Below are 19,703 nucleotides of genomic sequence, written 5' to 3'. Positions count from 1 at the left end.
TAAGGAACTCTGACCTGGCATTATTTGCAGGAGAATTGCATGCATCCAGGTGGGCTGAAGTGACCATCTGGTCACTGGATCGATGCCCAGAGTTGGACAGATGATAGTTGATTTCTAGTGCACCCACGCATTTCTACCTTCGAAAAGCCCAGTGGAGAGAATTTATGTAATTGGTAACCAAAAAAGGGGCAATTACACATAACAAAACAGTAACTAATAAAGAGTTGCTATCAGGCTGCTGTTGGTATTAGTGTCTTTATCTCCCCTGTCTACTGTGTTCCAGATACTTCTGGAAAATAGTACCTCTTTCTTCTCACCATAGTCTTAAGAGTCAGGCTATGTTTTGCCCAGAATTTATATGTGGATGAACCAAGACCTGTAGAACATAAATAGATTTTCAAGGTTCTTTTTTTTTTTTTTTAAAGATTTATTTATTTGTGCATACAGAACTGGGGTACAGGACAGAGGCTCAGGGGCGGTGAGAGGCTTCACCAGAGGCAGAGTGGGGAGCAGAACAGGCAGATCGATGAAGTACACTGCTGAGGGGAGCAGCGGGCGGGTCAGGAGAGGTCTGCCCCACCATGTGGTCACCTCCGGGGCAGGCGGGAATGGAACTCATGCGGAAGCGGCTTTAGATTCTCAGTGCTGTGCTTTAACCCTCTGCGCCACCAGGGAGGGCCGATTTTCAAGGTTCTTTAACCAAGAAATAGAAACTCTTGATCAAATGCATTTCTATATTGTGATTTTTTTTTCTCCACGATGCTATAGTGCATTAGTACTGGGGTTTTAATAGAGGTCAAGTGACGCGTATGTACAGTGAAGCGTATGTGAAATTATATTCCCCAATTATATAGTTGTATAAAAGAAAATGGGAATTTAATAAAATCTGGTTAAAAATACAGTCCCAGATTTAAAATATATAAACATTTTGGAAATGTTTGCCATCTGCTGCATTCCAAGATAACTTTTCCTTCCCCTCTTTATTGAGGATCTCAAAATTCTTTGCCTATCTACTAGTAGACTTGAAATGGTAACAAAATATATGTTGGTAGGAGCAATGCAATGAGGAACAAGGACCTTTGGTCATCCAACTCCTCTCTGGTGGATAACCTGGTATGACATATTTTTATAATCAAGCAATATTCTCTGAGTCATTGCTCTCGAGGATGCTTTCAGTAAAACTTGGGTAATAGTAAATTAGAAATTTTACACTCTGGAAATCTCAGTGGTAGTTACACAAACTATGGGTATTAACTACTCTTCTAAAGATAAAATTAAAATCTTTTATTAAAATGAAGAATCCAAAAGGATTTGTAACAAAATAATATTCATTTGGGAGTTTTAATCAACCATGTCTTCATTCTGAACATTTTTATTGTAATAGTTGGGATCAGATGATCCACTAACTGACTTTAGCCTATTCTGGCATCTTTTTAGTCTTTCAGTTCTTCAGCATATTCCATTTATTAAAAAGTTTAACTACAATCAAATGAAATTTAGACCTGTTTGTATTTCTCTTATCCTTGAACACAATTCTGGATAAATACCAAATGGGACATAAATACAAAAAGAGCATAAAAAGTTGAAATTAACTAATTTCATAGCATCTTCAAGACCTGAATTGAATGTGTTCAGCAATGTCTTATTGAAATTCATTTTAGAATTGGAAGGGACTTTAGGGACCATTTGTGCATCTAATTCCATCCTACTTTATACAAAAGAATTTTCAACTACAATAGACAATGTTCACAAGATCATGGATGATGTGTGAGTGAGGAAAATCATACCTATAGAATTTCTTCCTTCCATGCCTCATTTGTCAATCCTGATGGTAAATCATTGATTGGCATGTAAAAAAAAAAAAAAAAAAAAAAACTCTTGGGACCTTCCTGGTGGTACAGCAGTTTAAAGCACAGAACTGTGAAGCTGTAGCTTTGGTGTGAGTTTGATCCCTGCCCCAGAGGTGACCCACATGGCGGGGCAGACCTCTCCTGCGTCACCCACTGCTCCCCTCAGCAGTGTACTTCATCGATCTGCCTGTTCTGCTCTCTACTCTGACTCTGGTAAATCCTCTCACCACCCCTGTGCCTCTGGCCTATACCCCAGTTCTGTATGCATAAATATATAAATCTTTAAAAAAATACTCTTGTTCTACTACCAAATGTGTAGCCTTTTATGTTGTGAAATGTCTTTGATTGACTTATTTTTTTCCCTTTGGTCCTTAGTATGTAAGTACTTTAATTTTCAACACTATTTCAATAGATAATTTGAGGGAAGGGGCAAGAAACAGATAAAACATTTAAGAATATATCTTGTATTTGTCCTCTTTTGCTTATATGATATAGTGTGAGTCATGTGAAATTGAATAACATGAACTAAATGACTAATTCCAGGCTACAGATTTAACCACATTAGTTGAGATGTAAGATATATTACCCAAGCAACATTTTTAACACTAATTTACTGAAAAATAAACTATTATTTATTTAGCATTTACTAAAGACTAGACAGTGAATTTGGTGTTTCAAGTTGTTGTATTTAGCTTTTATGAGAAGGTATTATTACCCCCATTATATTACCTTGAAATGAGTGATTTAGACAGCAAGTTTCAACTGGTACACGTAATTTATTAAGAATTCAATAACTCTAGAGTTTGGACATATAATACTTGTTATATAGTTAAAGATTATTTTCTTTGCATAAAAAGGAAAATAGGAAAATTAAGAAATGAAAGAAAGAATATTTTTAAATGATAAATAGTTTTCACTGTGATTTTAAATCCCCTTTTAACTGATAGGATAATTTGAAAATCATCTCATCATATTCAAATTAGATTATTATATGATTTCAAAATTGTCAAGCCACATTTAAGAATAATAATTCATGTTGCCCTTTTGTAATTACCAGTTGAAGTTTTAGTCTAATCTACCTGAAGCATTCCCTTTCACACTCAGATACTCATGTGCAAATGCTTAGGCAAATAGTTTAATTTTCCAATTTCCAGAATTTTAGTTACTTCAGAGTTGCACCCACTATATCTATTAGCTCCATCATAATGTCAACCTGTAGCAAAGAAAATAAAAATTTTACACACATCCTTTTTTTTCCTGATTCACTCACATAAAAAGAGTTTCCCTTTTATACTTATTAGATAATTAGAAAGCTACTGTATGTAAATTAAAAACCATATGCAGCCATGTCTCCTTAAACATAGGCTACAGGAGAAATAAAGTGCTAAGGATAACTAACTACAAGTGTCTTACTGTTAACATAGTACATGGAGACAAGACTTGTTTTTGGCCTCATGATTATGGCAGAAATAAAGAGCCTCATATTCCTTAGGTGTTTGGTGGAGCTGAAGCAAATATTTTCTAGGATATGGAATTTTTGAGTCTTTGGACCTGATAAACCTTCACATCAGTCAGCAGTAGCACTTTCTTATACGGCTTTAAATTTTTTTTTTTTTGTGCATACAGAACTGGGGTACAGACCAGAGGTGCAAGGATGATGAGAGGATTCACCAGAGACAGAGTAGGGAGCAGAACATTCAGATCAACGAAATACACTGCTGAAAGGAGCAGTGGGCAGGTCAGGAGAGGTCTACTGTGCCATGTGGGTCACCTCTGGGACGGGGATAGAACTCTTTCAGAAGTGGCTTTAGCTTCTTACTGCTGTGCTTTAACCCGCTGCACCACCAGGGAGGCCCTGCTTTGAAATTTTTTTAAAGATTTATTTACTTATGCATACAAGAACTGGGTGCAGACCAGAGATGAAGGAGGTGAGAGGATTTACCAGAGACAGAATAGAAACTGAAATACACCACTGAGGGGACCAATAGGTGAGACAGAAGAGGTCTGCCGGCCATGTGGGTCACCTCCCTGACCAGGAATCCAACTCCTGCTGCAGTGGCTGTGGACATTTTTATAGTTCTACTCCTTAACTCTTTGCACCACCAGTTCAAGAGAACTTTGGGGTCAGATTTTGTGCCAGTCTAGTTGAAATATACATCCCTCTGTTATCAGCTGTACTTTTTTTTTTTTAAGATTTATTTATGCATACAGATCTGCCAGAGATGTAGGGGAGGTGAGAGGATTCATCAGACACAGAGGTAGGAGCAGAACAGCAGATAGATGAAGTACAATCCTGAGGGGAGCAATGAACGAGGCAGGAACGGTCTGCCACACTGGTGTGTGGGTCACCTCCCTGGCCAGTGATTGAACACGTGTTGGCATGGCTGTGCAGCTGTAGCTAGCTTCATAATGTTGTACCCTAATGCCACCAGGGAGGGCCCCGCTGTGCCTTTATTTCTTGATTATATCACTTGTCTACTACTTACTAAGTTGTCCAAGTGTATGACATGGCCATGTAGGATGAAGCTGATCCAGAATGAGGGGGAAAGGCTGATACATCTTTTCACTTTCTATTATAATCTACATTGAATGCCCATCAGCTAGTTCATGTCTTTGTGTATGTTCTAAATAATAAGAGATTTGGACTGACTAAACCTTTGCATAGAGTTAGTGAAAAACTAACTAGTTTCTGGGGAAAACTCAGGCTTGTCTTTCAACATACATGAAAGATTCACTATCAACATACATGAAAGATTCACTATCGGTCTAATGCAGACAGTAACATGTGAAAAACTCACAATCATTAGTGACGTTCCCTCATGTCTATTCTCTTCTCTGGAAAGTTCTTTTTACCTTCTTCTATTTATTGAAATCTGGTCTGCCCCTGAGACCACAGCTGCCTCTAAAGCACTTCCCAGCCTGCTGTGACACTCCTCTGTCCTTTAGCCTGGCAGTGGAAAAGTCCTCTTTGTTCCTAGTTGCAGTTCTCAAGACATTCTTCTTTTTCTCTCTGCCTAGAATGTATCCTCACTCTTGGCTGATGGCCATGTATCCGATTTCACTGAGAAAATAACAACAAATACAGGAATGCTTCCATGTGCCTGTACCCCTTTGATAAACTTTGTTCCAATCCTCTTTGGTGATACATTGGGTTAAAGCACAGCACTATGAAGCTGTTGCAGTCACGCAGCCCGAGTTCCATCCCCAGCCAGGGAGCTGACCCACATGGCACGGCAGATATCTCCTGACCCACCCGCTGCTCACCTCAGAAGCCTATTTCAGTCAGTGCTCCTGTTCTGCTTCCCACTCTGTCACTGGTGAATCCTCTCACCCCTCCCCCACCTCTGGCCTGTACCCCAGCTCTATATGTATAAATACATTTTAAAAAATAAAATAAACTTTGTTCCCCCTATCTCTATAGAGGGATTCTCTCTCTTCCTATTGAAATAACTTCCACAAATAATTTCAATCAGCATTTATAATGTAGTGCTGTTTTTCCAATTTTATACATTAGCTAAAACACACCTCTGAAGCTATATTCCCTTCTAGGTACACCCCATTTCTCTCCATAAAAAAAGGTCAGATTTTTGCAAGTTCAGATTTTTATTTCTTCTATTGTTTCATGCAATTGCTTTTTGGATATTTATATTTCACAGATGAGTGAAATTATCTGAATTTTAGGGTTTAAAATATCTGAATTCAGAGGTTTAAAACAAAATAAGTTTAGATTCTCACAATTCTGAAGCAAACATCTGAAATAAATCTAAGAGTAAGTGGCAACAGCACTGTATTTCTTTTTGAAGTCTCTGAAAAACGCCATTTCCTGACTTTCTAACTGCCAGAGAAGGCCCATGCCTTGTCCTTTGACCCTTCTTCCATCTTTAAAGTACCTCTCTTCTTCTAACTTTGAGCATCTAGTGTCCTTCTAAGGTTCTATCAGAAAGCCCAAAACATTTTCTGCCTTCAAGATTCTTAATTTAGTCATATATATAAATACCATTGGCCATATAAGTCAACATTTCTGCACGTTCTGGAGTATTAGGATATGGACATCTTTAGTGCAACATGATTATCTATAGTAAAGTCCATAGATTTTTAAATGTTATATTAGGCAAATAAAAAATTATAACTCAGCAGTAAATATATATATATGTCTTTGGAAGTTATAGCACAGTTTAAAAAGAAAATATTAAACATCATACAATACCTAAACTATTTCTTGCTCCCTAAGATTAGAAACCTATGGACAAAAGCTAGTTAACAATCAATCAATTTTGTTATAGAGAAGAGGAGATGCCTGCCTTTCATGAAGAATTAAAATAGATGCCCTTTATATTTCCTGTAACACTCAGAATTCTTTATTTTCATCAGATAGACTGTAGAAAATTTTTTTCACTCATTTATTTTTTATCAAATCTTCAAAAATTAATGGAAAAGGATACAGATAAATGCTAAACACACTGTACTGCTCAGAATATGTTTTTGGAGTTACTTTTATGTCAATACACTTGCATGACTGAATTGTGATGGTTTCCTTAATGACATTAACTTTGATTTTCTATAGTGTAGTAAAAGAAGCCTAGGTTTTATCTATAATTTTAGCAACTTGAGGGCTATTAGCAGAAGGAAGGAAAATGAAAAACTAATGAACTAAATTTTAAGAGATAAATAATGCTCCCTTTTAGGATGACCTCTGAAAAAAAAGCATGTGGCTCTCTCATCTCATATATCAGGAAACAGAAAAAAATAATTTGGCGAGGTACCCAAAATTATACTTCTAGGTATTTTGCACCGTTGGCATTAAGCTGTTGCTTTTTTAAGACCTAGCTTAGTTACTCTGTCTAAAACACTACAAAAGTTCCAATTTACAAATTATTATACAATTTTCTCTGTTTTGATATGGTTTTACTCTTCCTTTATCTTGTATAGGTTAAATTAATATTAGTTTGGTTGAGTTCCAGTGTGAAGTATCTATCCAAAATAAATCATTATAGCCAAATATACAACCCTGTCATCATGTTTCTATTGCATCTATCTGAAAAGTAAAGACATGAGTAAGACAGGAAAAAGAACTTTACAGATTTTTTGTTTGTTTTTTCTTTCTACCTCTTTTTTATTATGTAACTTTAGTAGTTAATTGAATTAAATTAAATACCAGTTATACAAGTAAATGACATTTAGAATAGAATGGTAACCACGTTAAGACACATGCTTTGTGAAGGTGGTATTTTTTAAAAAAGATTTATATATTTATGCTTACAGAACTGGGGTACAGGCCAGAGGCATAGTAGGTGAGAAGATTCACCAGAGACAGAGTGGGGAGCAGAACAGGCAGATCTACTAAAACATACTACTGAGAGGAGCAACAGGTGGGTCAGGAGAGGTCTACCACACCATGTGGGTCAGCTCCCTAGCGGGGATCGAACTCATGCTGCAATGGCTTCAGAGAGCTTTACCCCATTGCGCCACCCAGGAGTGCCTCCGTGTGTGCTATTTTTAAGGGGCAGTAAATTTCACTTGAAGTGCTTAAATGCACACTGACAACTGCATCATGTATAACACTTCAACCTATTCCCAATGTGCAAAATACTTACCTCCCTCTGATTCTTAATTTTCCTTTAGCTATATTTGACTATGTTCACATCTATGCTACATATAAACTCGTATAATTTCATCATTTCTTCAAATCTTATTGCAATTTTATTCTAAACAAGCATTTAAATTCGAAGCTTTTTCTTGCTTTGACTCACCAGAAGTCATGAGGGTTTGGCACCAATGAAGGGCACACACCATGAGTCAATTAATCGATTGATTCCATTGACTGAATTTCTGATACTTACAAAATTCAGCTGCAATGAATCTAATTCCATTCTTCCTCTATTTTCTTTTAATCTTTAACATTTTCCTCTGTGGTGGTATTGTACTTATATGGTATTGCAGTACAAATATGAAGTGACCATTGCATTTCTTTCTATGGTGCTATTATAAGAGTATATAGTAAAATAATAATTCAAAAACATCTTTTCAATCCTTACAAAAAAGAACTCAGTTCCTTAAAAGAGATGGAAAAGTGTAGGTATTTTAGGGATTCATCAAATAAGACTGAGATATTACTTCAAAAAATTATAGTCAAAACATAAATTACAAATTAATAAAATGTTTACTCTTATAACCTATGCAAACAAAATAGATACTTATCATATAACAGGAAATAATAAGGTGGACTAAGTTAGCCACTGAGTATCATGAAACAAATAATTCACAGAAGTTTTTAGGTTGAATGCCAGAGTCACCAAAAGTCAAAACTAGAACTAAGGATTGTGAGATAGGATAAGAAATTAAAATTTTAAAAGGGCAATCTTGCAACATTCTTCAAGATAAATAACCTAATAGAAGAGCTCTAAACCTTGATAACAAGGTTCTTAAAATCTCTCACCTCTCTCACCTAATTTCTCAACTGATAGTAGAAGAAACCATAATCACAGATTATATTCATGCATTATTTAACCCAGCATTTTAAGTTTTTAAATGCTCCCAGACTTATTTTTTTCCTTCATATCTTCACTTTTTCATTCAGAAAATACTTAATCTTTATCACATGCTAGTTGCTACATGGGAAAAGAAAAAATAATGGCCAAAACACAGTGTTTGCTGCATTACAATTTAGTGGCAGAGACACAATACAATAAATGTCCAGTAAATGAAAACGAGGTGATAAGTATTAAAAAGAGTAGTTGGAAAAAATGTTTTGCAAATGTAGGAGGAAAAGAAATCAAATTCAGTGGGTTCAGTGAATAACTATTCTATGAAAAACAGTTGTAGTGGCTATATATGCAAAAATAAATGTGATTCTCTTCTTACAGAAGTTGTTAGTTTATCAAGCTTATCTCTTCCTGGGCCTAGGGAACATCAGGGAAAAATTATGGAAGAAATGACATTTGAGTTGAATCTTAAAATATGGGTGAAACTGTGACATATGGGGAAGGGGGAAAGAACTTTCCAGGGAGAGGCAAAACCATGAATGCAACAGCATCTGTGTTCCTCTTTTTGAACTTATTTTTACTCTTGAAAGCTTGGTAGAGGAATAGCAGAAGGCATATATGCTTTACTACACCTTGTTTGTAAAGCATAAAAAAAAAATGTTCTTAGAATCTATTTTTATTCTTTCAGTTATTTTTTGATTATTTTTATTAGCATCATTCAAATTATTTCATACTACTGATAGAAATGGACTTCTTTTGCCATTGTTTCTTGGACCGTTGGGCCCAATCTCCCCAAGAGGTAACAGAAATAAATTATAGGTAGCAGAAATAAACTAAACCTTAGTATGATATTCTGGGCTAGTACTTTGAAATAATACATTTATCAAGTATTAGTTGCCCATGAACCAGGTTTATAGTAGCTATTATATGGTTGCTCTTAAATATCATATTACACACCTGGATTGAAATGAGATCAGATAGAATCAAGACATAAGTTACTCAGATGGATTTCCTTTATATGAGCAAATCATCAGAGATATTATAAAGTCTCTAATTATGTGGTTAGCCTTGTAGAGCAAAAAACCAGTGCAAACAGAAAAGCAATGCAAGAAGGAAGAACAGAAAAATTATTTTCCTGAAAGTGTTCATTTCTCCATGATAACAATTTATGGTCTGAGATTGTGTGTCTCTCCCAAGTTCCTATGTTGATGTTCTTAAGGCCAGTTTAAGGTGTTAGGGGATGGGGCCATTTGTAGGTAATTAGGGTGGAGTCCTCATGAATAGCACTAAGGATCTTACATAAGAAGCCCTGGAGAAATAGCTAACTCTTTCTAACAAATAAGGCTATAGGAGAAGTCTGCTTTCTCACCAAAATAGGGATATGATGGAACCTTGACCTTGAACTTCTCAGTGTCCACACCAGTGAGCAATAAACTTGTGATTCAGTCTGATTTCATTATAGCTGCCTGTAAGGACTGTCAATAGCCTTTTGCCCTGAACAATTTTAGGCTAAGGAAATCTGAATAAACCTTCTTCTTTAATATTTTTAGCTTTACTTTTGAAATTCTTATTTTTCTAAATGAGATAGCATTGGTTTGCAATACTGTATAAGATTCAGAGGTATAGAATCACACCTCTTCAGATGTATGTGACACCACTCCTACCACCAAGCTGATGTGAATTACTTTATCACTGGTGTACTTGGCAAAGACCTAAGTCCACACTTGTCTGAGCAGCTTTTTTAGCTGCTGATGGATTCTTTGATTAAACATATTTGTCCTCTGTGTGACCTGATTTCCTCCAGCAGTTTAAATATTGTTTTATTTTGATGTGGTTTAATTCTGATACAACTGAGCTACCCTTTAAGTCTCTTTCTTTCTAACAAACTTGTACATAAGTGAGCATGATCTCAATTTTTAAAAAGAGTTATTTTTACTTATTTATGCATACAAGAATTGGGCCAGAGGTGCAGAGGATAAGAATATTCACCAGAGACAGAGTGGGGACCCGAACAGGCAGATCTACTGAAATATACTGCTGAAGGGAGCAGCAGGCAGACAGGAGAGGTCTGCTGGGCCATGTGGGTCACCTCCCTGGCCTGGGATAGAACTCATGCTGCAGTGGGTGATGATAGCTTGATAATGCTGAGACTTTAACTCCTGTGCCACCAGGGAGACCACATGATACAAATTTTTATGTTCAAATTAGATCTTTGGCCAAAATTATGAACTTGCTTGAGGGACCTTACTGATAACTTTGTATGGCATTTGAAAGCTGAAAAGAGGGATCAGCAAGATTGAAGGACATGAGAGTCCCTCCCCAACATATACACATACTTTTTATTATGCACTTTATGGGCCCTTAATATATGATATGCAACAGACTTTAGATTTGATCATAGGTTGATTAATATGAGTAGAATATTTGCATAGAGCTTTCATCTTAAAATAGATTATTACCTTAATATCATCAATTACTAGTTAAATTTCATTGCTATCATGTTATTCTATAGCTATGAAAACTAAGCGTCAGAGAATTTAGATCTCATACTGTGAAAGTTGTTCAGTGAGCAATTAAAGCCAGCACTTCTGATTTCATAACTAGCTGTCTCCTTACATTGGCCTCTGTTTTACATACAGTTTTTAAAACTGTATTTGAAAATTTTCATGATAATATTAACTTCATATACTAATCTTTCAAGGTTTTTTTTTTAAGATTTATTTATTCGTACAGAACTGGGGTACAGGCCAGAGATGCGGAGGGTGAGAGGATTCACCAGGAACAGAGTGGGGAGCAGAACAGGCAGAATGACGAAGTACACTGCTGAGGGGAGCAGCGGGCGGGTCAGGAGAGGTCTGCCACGCCATGTGGATCTCCTCTGGTGTAGGCAGGGATTGAACTCATGCGGAAGTGGCTTAAGCATCCCAGTGCAGTGCTTTAACCTGCTGCGCCACCAGGGAGGACCCATATTTCAAGGTTTTTAATTGATCAGTGGCATACACTGAGCAGATTGATGATCAATTTTTGGTGGACTGAAATATTCAAAATGCTTTTTATTTAAACCTGGGTTCTAGGAAATGAGTGTTTAAATAGCTTTTGATGTTAATATGTTAATGCCATTTTGAAATAAAACTTGTTCACATATAGGCACAACACATTCATGCAAATGCAGAGATGATCAAAAGCAGAGTCACCTCACCTAACCTAACAGCCATCTGGTTCTGTATCTCTTTCTCCATCTCACTATTTCCAATTAAGTTCTTTTTGTAAGAAAATGATGGCAAACTAATATTTAAATAAATGGGATGCCAAATATTCTCTTTTTGGCTGTCATTGTGTCCATTCTCATTTTCTTTTATTTATTCTCTTAGCACAAACATTGAAATCTTTCTAGTAATTTCCAGTCTAAAACCCTTCAGGATGCTCCTGCTTGCAAAGAGCCAGTAATGAATACGCAGGACTTTTTATAAGAAGCCCACTCAGATTCCTCCTACTTCCTACTTCTTTTTAGCACACCAACAATTCTTTTCATATAGAAAATGAGTTTAAACTTGAGGATTTTTTTAATAGCTTTTTTTTAAAAGATTTGTTTATTTATGCATACGGAACTGGGGTACAATCCAGAGGTGCAGGGTTGGTGAGAGGGTTCACCAGCAAGTGAGTCAGGAGAGGTCTGCAGTGCCATGTGGGGCACCTCTAAGGCCGGGATCAAACTCGCACTGAAGCGTCTGTGGCTCACCTACAGTGTTGCATCCTAACCCACTGCTCCACCAGGGAGGGCCCTCCCTTGAGCATTTTTAAATTAAATAAAAGATTTACAGCAAAAACAGGAAATATGTTAGCCCCTCTATATTAAAAAGCAGTCTGTCCAAGGAGCAGTGTTTGACAGTTGAATGGTACATGCTCATGAGTGCAGAGACCACAGGGAAGGAAAAGTGGCATGTGAGGAAATAGAAAATTGAAGCTTCCAAATGCCAAAAGCCAAAAAACTAACAAAAAACCAGCCTCGTAATATAATCCTCAGTTCTCACCAAGTTTACGATTTTAGAATCTAGACCTAGAAAATAATCTGCTAATTTTAAAGACTGGTCGAATATAAAGTTTCTTCATCCATTTTCGCTGCTGTAACAAGTTGCCACAGATGAGATGACATAAGCAGAACATCTATCTCACGATTATGGAGGCCTGAAGTTCCGGATGAGAGTGTCAAAATGGCCGGGGAATGGCCCTCTTGCAAAATAGTTTCCTCCTGTGCCCTTATTTGTTGGAAAGAGTGGTGGGCTGTTTCGGGGAGATGGGGGTGCCTCTTATGTAAGCGCCCTAGTGCCACTTGTGAGACTCCATCCTCACTATCTGATCCTCTCCCAAGCCCACCTCTAGTACTGACACATCGGGTCTTAGATAGGTATAAATCGCGTAAGGTGGACATAACTATGCAGACCCTAGCACAGAGTTTTAGGTTTAAACAAAGTAGTTTAAGAACATATAAGACCCTCATTTGATAAGGGAAGACACCAGGATCACAGCTTTCCCAAAGGAATTTAATTTCATTTGTAAAGTAGGGATGAGAAATGAGGGACCCTAAATTCGGCCCCATATCGTCCCCACTCTTGCACTGCTTTCTGTCCCAGCAGAGCTTCAATCAATTGCCCCAGATGTCATTTTTGAAAGAGAGCACTTGCAAATAACAAGGAAATAGAATTTTTCAAAGAAAAATAAAGGAAAGGAGTATCCTTGTAACCTTTTCAAGTTGCCATGAGAAAGAATATTTACATTCTCCAAAATAAAAATGTAATTGTGATAAGGAGGATAGGTTAAAAGAGAATAACAAAGTCATTTGCTCTTTTAGAACATGAATGGGCTGCCTTGAACTTTTCACTTTTACCATATTAGGGCTGACTGGGACACAATTAGAGGGTCTTTCCAAATGCCATCCATCTGTATTTTCAGCTCTTATTTTAACTGATCCTGTTGTAAAGAGAATTTCTGTGGCAGATAGAAGGCACAGAAGAAGGTAAATTTTTTATGTGAACTTTAAAGCAAATTATGGTCTCAGTTTACTTCTGTTGCTTTTTTAAAGAAACCAGTTTTACTTAAAAATGTTTAAGAACAAGAACTTTAAGTAGATTTATATACAAAAACCATCTCTAACCAATTTAGGTCTTTGATAATTTTCTTTAGTAACACCAAAAACACAAATCACTTAACATATGTTACATTATGAAGCACTGACCTAGATAATGATTGAAATTTTCTTAGCTCTCATCCTATGTCTAAAACAATTGTCTTTCTTCTAGTTTTATTTAGGTAATATTCGTTTACAACATTGTCTATGAGTCAGAGGTCTCGCTTCACAACTCTGCAGATATATATTACCACACCACACCCACCAACAAGGCCCCCACAGTGCTCCACAAAAGCATCTGTCTTGTTTAAGGCAAAAAATGTAACTTCCAGGCTGCTAACAGAACAGTTTGGTGTTGAAGATTATTTGCTGAATCATTGTTATATTTTATGGTTAGAGTATGAACAAGCAGTGTGATGGTAAATTTATTAATACATTTCTAGGTAAGAAGATAATGGGCCCTGTCAAACTGTACTTGCCAGGGCATTTCATAATATGTTTATCATACAAGTATTATCGCTTTAAAGTTCAACAGTCATGGCAAAGTGTAACTATGTCCATATTGCCTCTTTTAAGCCTTTCCCTAAGTGTTTGACTCTGGGGTAAATCTTGTTTGAAACCTACATAGTCACATTTATATCCTCTTTTCTTTACAGTTCAGCATTGCAGAGCAGAGAAATTCGTGATTCAGATTCACAGGGATTACAATCTTGCTATCATGTTCAAATAGTGATCTGCTAAAAATTCTTGTAAAAGAAAGAGGTGTATGTGCGTGCTATCAAGGTCATTACTGAACTCTGTGCATTCAGTTTAAAAGCACAGAGATGCCATCTAGCAGCCGCCCTCAGGAATTTCCTACACAGAAAGCAGTCCTTTATGAATTTGAGCAATAATTGAATTTCTACAAGCTTTCAGTCTCTTAAAATTTACTTATTGAATGAATGATGATTTGGCATATTGCCCATAGTGAGACACTCCATTACAAATGAAATTAATGAATATCTCTTAAAATAGGCAACTTGATGCATTCATGAGTTTTCTAAATGGAACTGGAAGCTTGTTAATTAGATTTTAATTGAGAAAATATAATTTTCCTAATTTTACTGAGAGGAAAATTGATAATCTATCAGAGTAAAAATACAAATAATTAATTAGTGGTGAATTGCCTTCCTTTGCTGAAAGAAAATACTAATCTTGCCAATATTCTGACCCATTAACTGAGAGGAAAAGTAAATGGATGCTGAAAATAATTCACTCTATGAATATAGAATTATTTTTTTAATTTAGAAGTAAACTTGACTTCAGTTAACTTATTTTACCATAAGATGGCGATGCTTAAGCACTTTACAAAATGTCATGCAATAAGTTGCAATCTCAAAAAAGATGATCATAAACATAACCTTCCATGAAATGGAATAGTGTTGTAAGAAAGCACTTTTGTTTTCAAATAAATTAATATTCAGTGACCACTTTCTAAGATTTAGATTTCTAATATTTAACATCACAGTTTGGTACCTTAAAAAAAACCTATTCAATTTTGAGAACTCTTCAATTTTGCCAGTTTGTGTGTATCCACTGTGTGATCATATACACCCTTACTATGAACATAAATTGTAATAATATAAAATACCTGAATTTATTTGTGATTATAATCATTAAATTTATAATGCATAACATACTAGTATGTTAAAAAATTCAATTATTTAGAATTTCCTTAAATTTAAGTGTTATCATTTAAATCGTTATTTACTTTAAATTTAAATTATTTATTTAAATTTAAGTATTATCATTTAAATCGTTATTTACTTTTCCCAAACCTTGTATGGTATTAAATAATACCATACAAAGCCTTGTATGGTATTAGGTATTGAAATTTTAATTTTCCATACATATTTATATTATGAATACTAATCTTATTTTCTAAACACTTACCTAGTTGGTATAATAGTAAATAAAATTTGAAAAAAATTACTATTTCATGACCTAATCAACTTAGCTTGAAAATTGTGTCATTTGTGATGGGTGGGGCAAAATTTTGCAGATCAACAACAGTTTGGTAAAAATATGCAAAAGAAGCTTTTATTCACTTTTCAAAACAAAGTTGTTGATTTTGTCCAGAAACTTTCTACAACATTAAAATTACTTGTATGACTGTTTTGATATCATAAACATATATAAAGACTTATGTGATGTAAAACAAAATATCATCTCTGTTCTTTGCACATTGTATTGCAGTGGCTAGATGATGAAAAGGACAGCTTGAGAAGTTAATCTATGCCTTTCCTTCTCTGAATTTTCCTTTATTTGTACCAAATAACCACCATTCATCTGACAAAAAGTTTTATATTGTTGAATATAGAAATGAACTTATCAATACTAGAAAAGGTCATATTGACCAAAATGGGTTATTTTGGAGGATTTATCTCCATATTTAACTGAAACACTTCTTTGTTTTTATTTATTTAACTTGGGAATGTTTGGGTACAAGAGGTGAAGATATGCATTAAAGATCCCATACAAATCAAATCACATAGAATTATTAATAACATTCTACACTGCTGAATTTATTTTAAAGAATTAAACTGACATTCAGTCAAATTATTTTTGAATCTTCTGTGACTTACTAATTAGTATTGCTCTTTAAAATTGAGATAAAGAAATGTCTTCAAAAGTGCTAACCAGCATATACTGAGATTGGCAATGGAATGTATCACTATAGCTGCTGAAACCAAAAAAGAAAAGATTTAAAAATTAAAAGAAAAAAATTAGCACTATTACCTAGATGTGCAGTAAAATACTTTCAAACTACCCTTTAGTATGTAAAATAGCCCACTAATATCATTAAGATGTATAAAGATGTCACAGTGACACTCTCAGTACCACTATACCTTTAGAATAAAATGATTTTTATTCTCACTAGGTAACTCTAAATAGGAAAATTGCATAGAAATTATAACAAGTATATATAACACCAGTCAAAGCTTTCACTATATCCCACTTAAACCTAAAATCAGTCAATCACAGTATTAGATGATGCTTGGTCTCACCTTAGTATTATTTGATTATGGAAGACACTTAATTTCTCAACATACAGATCATCAAAAGCTTTTTAAGTAACTTTACTGTATTGGAAAATACAGCTTAAAATGGGTCGTTAACATGCCATCATTTTCCCTGTTGTGTCAAATTGTTCTTCACCAGTTAAATAAGTAAGGTAACAAAGGAAATCTCTCTCTTACTCTTTGGACCAGGTAGATGCCTTACCTCTTACTCCAGACAAACATAATGTTCTAGAATGCTGAACAGATTACCTCCAGTTACCTCACTGTATCTCATATACCGCTCAAATATTTCTCTATATTTTCTGCCTTTTTTTAAAAAAAACCAAAAAGCTTAGCGTTCACTTTAATTGCCAGTCCTGGATCATTTTCAGAGTTCAACAGCTAGGAGACAACTCATCCTTCCCATTGCCCTCTTACTTTCCTAGGGTTCTCACTTCCTGTTTCTTAATCCTGGGTATCAGAACTTCCTCAGTGCCCTCTAATCTTCGTAGTAACAAGAAAGAAGCAAATAACACAAGCCCCTTCGCCAAGCTTCTCAGAGGCAGTGGAGAGTGGAGAGCTCTGCTCTTCTGCCTGTGTGTGTTACAAGCAGCATCCCAAATGTTTTGGGCACAAACCGCAGCACGTCGGCGCCGGGAGTATTATTGACCAAGATCTGCTAGAAAAAACGCTTCTCTGCTTTCAACAAAGAAACGGCTCACCACCTCCATCTCCTAATACATGTTTACAAATGGTATTGTTTCAATGGCTAACTCCTTTGCATTAGCGGTCTGACTTCAGAAGAGCACATAAACACTTGGATACAGAATAAGCTAAATTCCCCAGAGAGCCGCATAGCCCGCTGCCCAAGCATATTATATTTGCTCCTGGTCCCTCCCCCCTCTCTCCCCAAGACTCTACCTTGAGGATCTGTCCCTCTGGTAGTTCACCTTGTTATCTTCCAAGCAGTGGGGCTACGTACTCCAGGCACCACCAGATAGCTAGAAGAGCTCTCTTTCGTGCTGCCTTTTAAAAAAAATTTTTTGCCATACTTATTTGCATTTTTGGTCTGTTTTGTTCCATATTGCACATTAATTTCAAACAAGAGTCAAAATATTGCTCATACCTTGGAAGGATCTAGTCCAGCAAGCAAAGACAGCAGCAGGAGATTGAGCAGGTTGGATGTCGCCTGCATTCTGATCTGGGTTTTTTCCCCTCTTTACTCTCTTTTATGTAGCCACTCCACTCACTGCAGAGACCTTTCCCTCGTCAGTTGCACTTTCCGCCTGCCAGTCAGAGCAGAGTGGAGACGGAGGCGGTAGCAGGAGCTGTAACAGTAGCAGCAGCAGCAGCGGCAGCGGCAGCGGCAGCGGCAGCCGCCCTGGGGGGCGATCATTCCGCAGGCATTCTCAGAGCTGGGAGTCGCGAGAGGGGTTGGGCTGGGCTGCAGTGGGCGCTGACCGAGGCTGAAGTACCTCCAACCCGTGCGCCCCAGTTTACCCTCTCTCCTGCTGCTATCTAGCCAACCCACCTCAAAAGTTTTGACCCAAGAAAAAGATACAGGGAATAGCTGCCGAGAGAGGTGTGGAGACCTGGACAACGGATATGACATCACTACAGCTCCTGGGGGCTTGGGGGAATATTTTGCGGGGAATTTGTTAACCAAACAAGAATTGCCTCTCATGCTCCAGTTCGGCATTTGCTGGCAACTTGAGCTGCAGAGAAGTAAAGAGTCAGCGAGATACTGGCTTATGAAACAAATAGTGCCTGGAGCCTTCTGCTGTCATTGACAGAGGTCTTGATAGGTATTTAGTGCTTTAAACAAAGTTTGCAGTGTAGACTGGGAAAGTGGTTTCTGCCCAAGGCATACAGTCTGCAGTTGGTATATAGGGATATATGCACTGTCATTTAGGAAAAGCCTGTGGAAATTTTCTATTTAGTTAAGTATTAGTGGATCTTTGTGTGTCTAGGATTTTGGTCATCTGAAAATGCAATGCATAAATAAATGCAAAGGCTTTCCTCTTTTTTTCTTTCTTTATAAATGGAATTTTCCATTAGTGACCTCCACAAATGAAATCTCTCCCCTTCATACAGCCATACCCAGAAATATAATTTCCCTGTCAATCTGACTTGTGTTTTTGCTGGCAGAAGAATTCAGTGATGGATGGATAGAAGCATGGGAAAGTGATCATTTTTAAACTTCCAAATATTTCTATTTCCAAATATTTTCCAGAGCTAAAGAGACAGAACCCCTTCCTCACAAGAGTAAAGACAAAATGACAAAGTAGGTCTCTCAGTCACCTTATATGTCTTAGCTATACTACCCAGCAACTTTATCAGAAGCTGGAAAAAGTATGTTCTCTGAATTAGGTGAAAAGCTGGAAAGAAGTTAGCAATCACTCAGAAGATATCACCTCTGAGATAGTCATGCCTTTTAAAATTGCTTGACCTAGGTCTTCTGTTAATTTTTCAGAAAATGATATATCCTGTGCATTATAATACATGAACTGGAAATATGGGCATTGCATCTACTTTAAAAAAAATTATTCATTTGGGATGCATGTTACATGTTTAAGTGCCTTCTGGAATTTCAGATAGTGCATATCTAAAATATGATGAATTAATTTTTAATGAGTTAATCTGAAGTGTAATTGCCATTCTAACTTTGTATGTGAACTCAAGTTCATAATAAAACTGTTCCTATATGAAAGATCAAAAACTTTGTATAGAATCTGTAGCAATCTTTTAGTGAAAACTCTCTATTTTTAATATTAGAAATCTCAATTAGCATTCAAAACCTTTTGAAAGTTATGTCCCTAGGCATTTGCGTAGCATTGCACCTATTTTTGTCCTCATATTAAAAATATGTGTGCATACGTGTTTGATTACTTGAGGTCTTTTTCTCTCTACAACAAATAACAAGAAGGAAAAAGCGAAAAATTGCTTTTGGAGACATAGATAATGCAAAGATATAAAATATAGAAAAGTGATTGCAGAATAAATGGAAGAAGGTAGAATTATTTGGGAACTGTTTGCTTAATGAAAATTCTAGCAATCATCACCACAATTTGTAAATACAATTTTTATGAGAAGAAAGAGAGAACAAATTTCTTTTGAATTAATAGATAAAACTTCAATTATGTTTGACACTGCTTGGAATAACTTTCTAGAGCATACTTGAGTTGAAGTCCTTTTTCCTTTTTTT

At 36.2% G+C, this 19,703-nt stretch overlaps 1 protein-coding gene across 1 annotated transcript in view; it reads right to left on the bottom strand.

Annotated features, from left to right (window-relative positions):
* The window catches only part of OLFM3 (olfactomedin 3), a 162,826-nt gene extending 144,912 nt beyond the window's left edge, over positions 1-17,914 (bottom strand). Inside the window, exon 1 of the mRNA XM_004689727.2 lies at positions 17,625-17,914. Within this exon, the coding sequence (XP_004689784.1) occupies positions 17,625-17,693 (69 nt within the window). The 5' untranslated portion in view covers positions 17,694-17,914. The remainder of the gene's footprint in view (positions 1-17,624) is intronic.
* Between the last annotated feature and the right edge of the window lie 1,789 nt (positions 17,915-19,703).

The sequence above is a fragment of the Condylura cristata genome, unplaced genomic scaffold, assembly GCF_000260355.1.
Source record: "Condylura cristata isolate star-nosed mole 26May11 unplaced genomic scaffold, ConCri1.0 scaffold00026, whole genome shotgun sequence".
Taxonomy (NCBI): Eukaryota; Metazoa; Chordata; class Mammalia; order Eulipotyphla; family Talpidae; genus Condylura; species Condylura cristata.
This window is presented reverse-complemented; position numbering and strand designations above follow the sequence as displayed.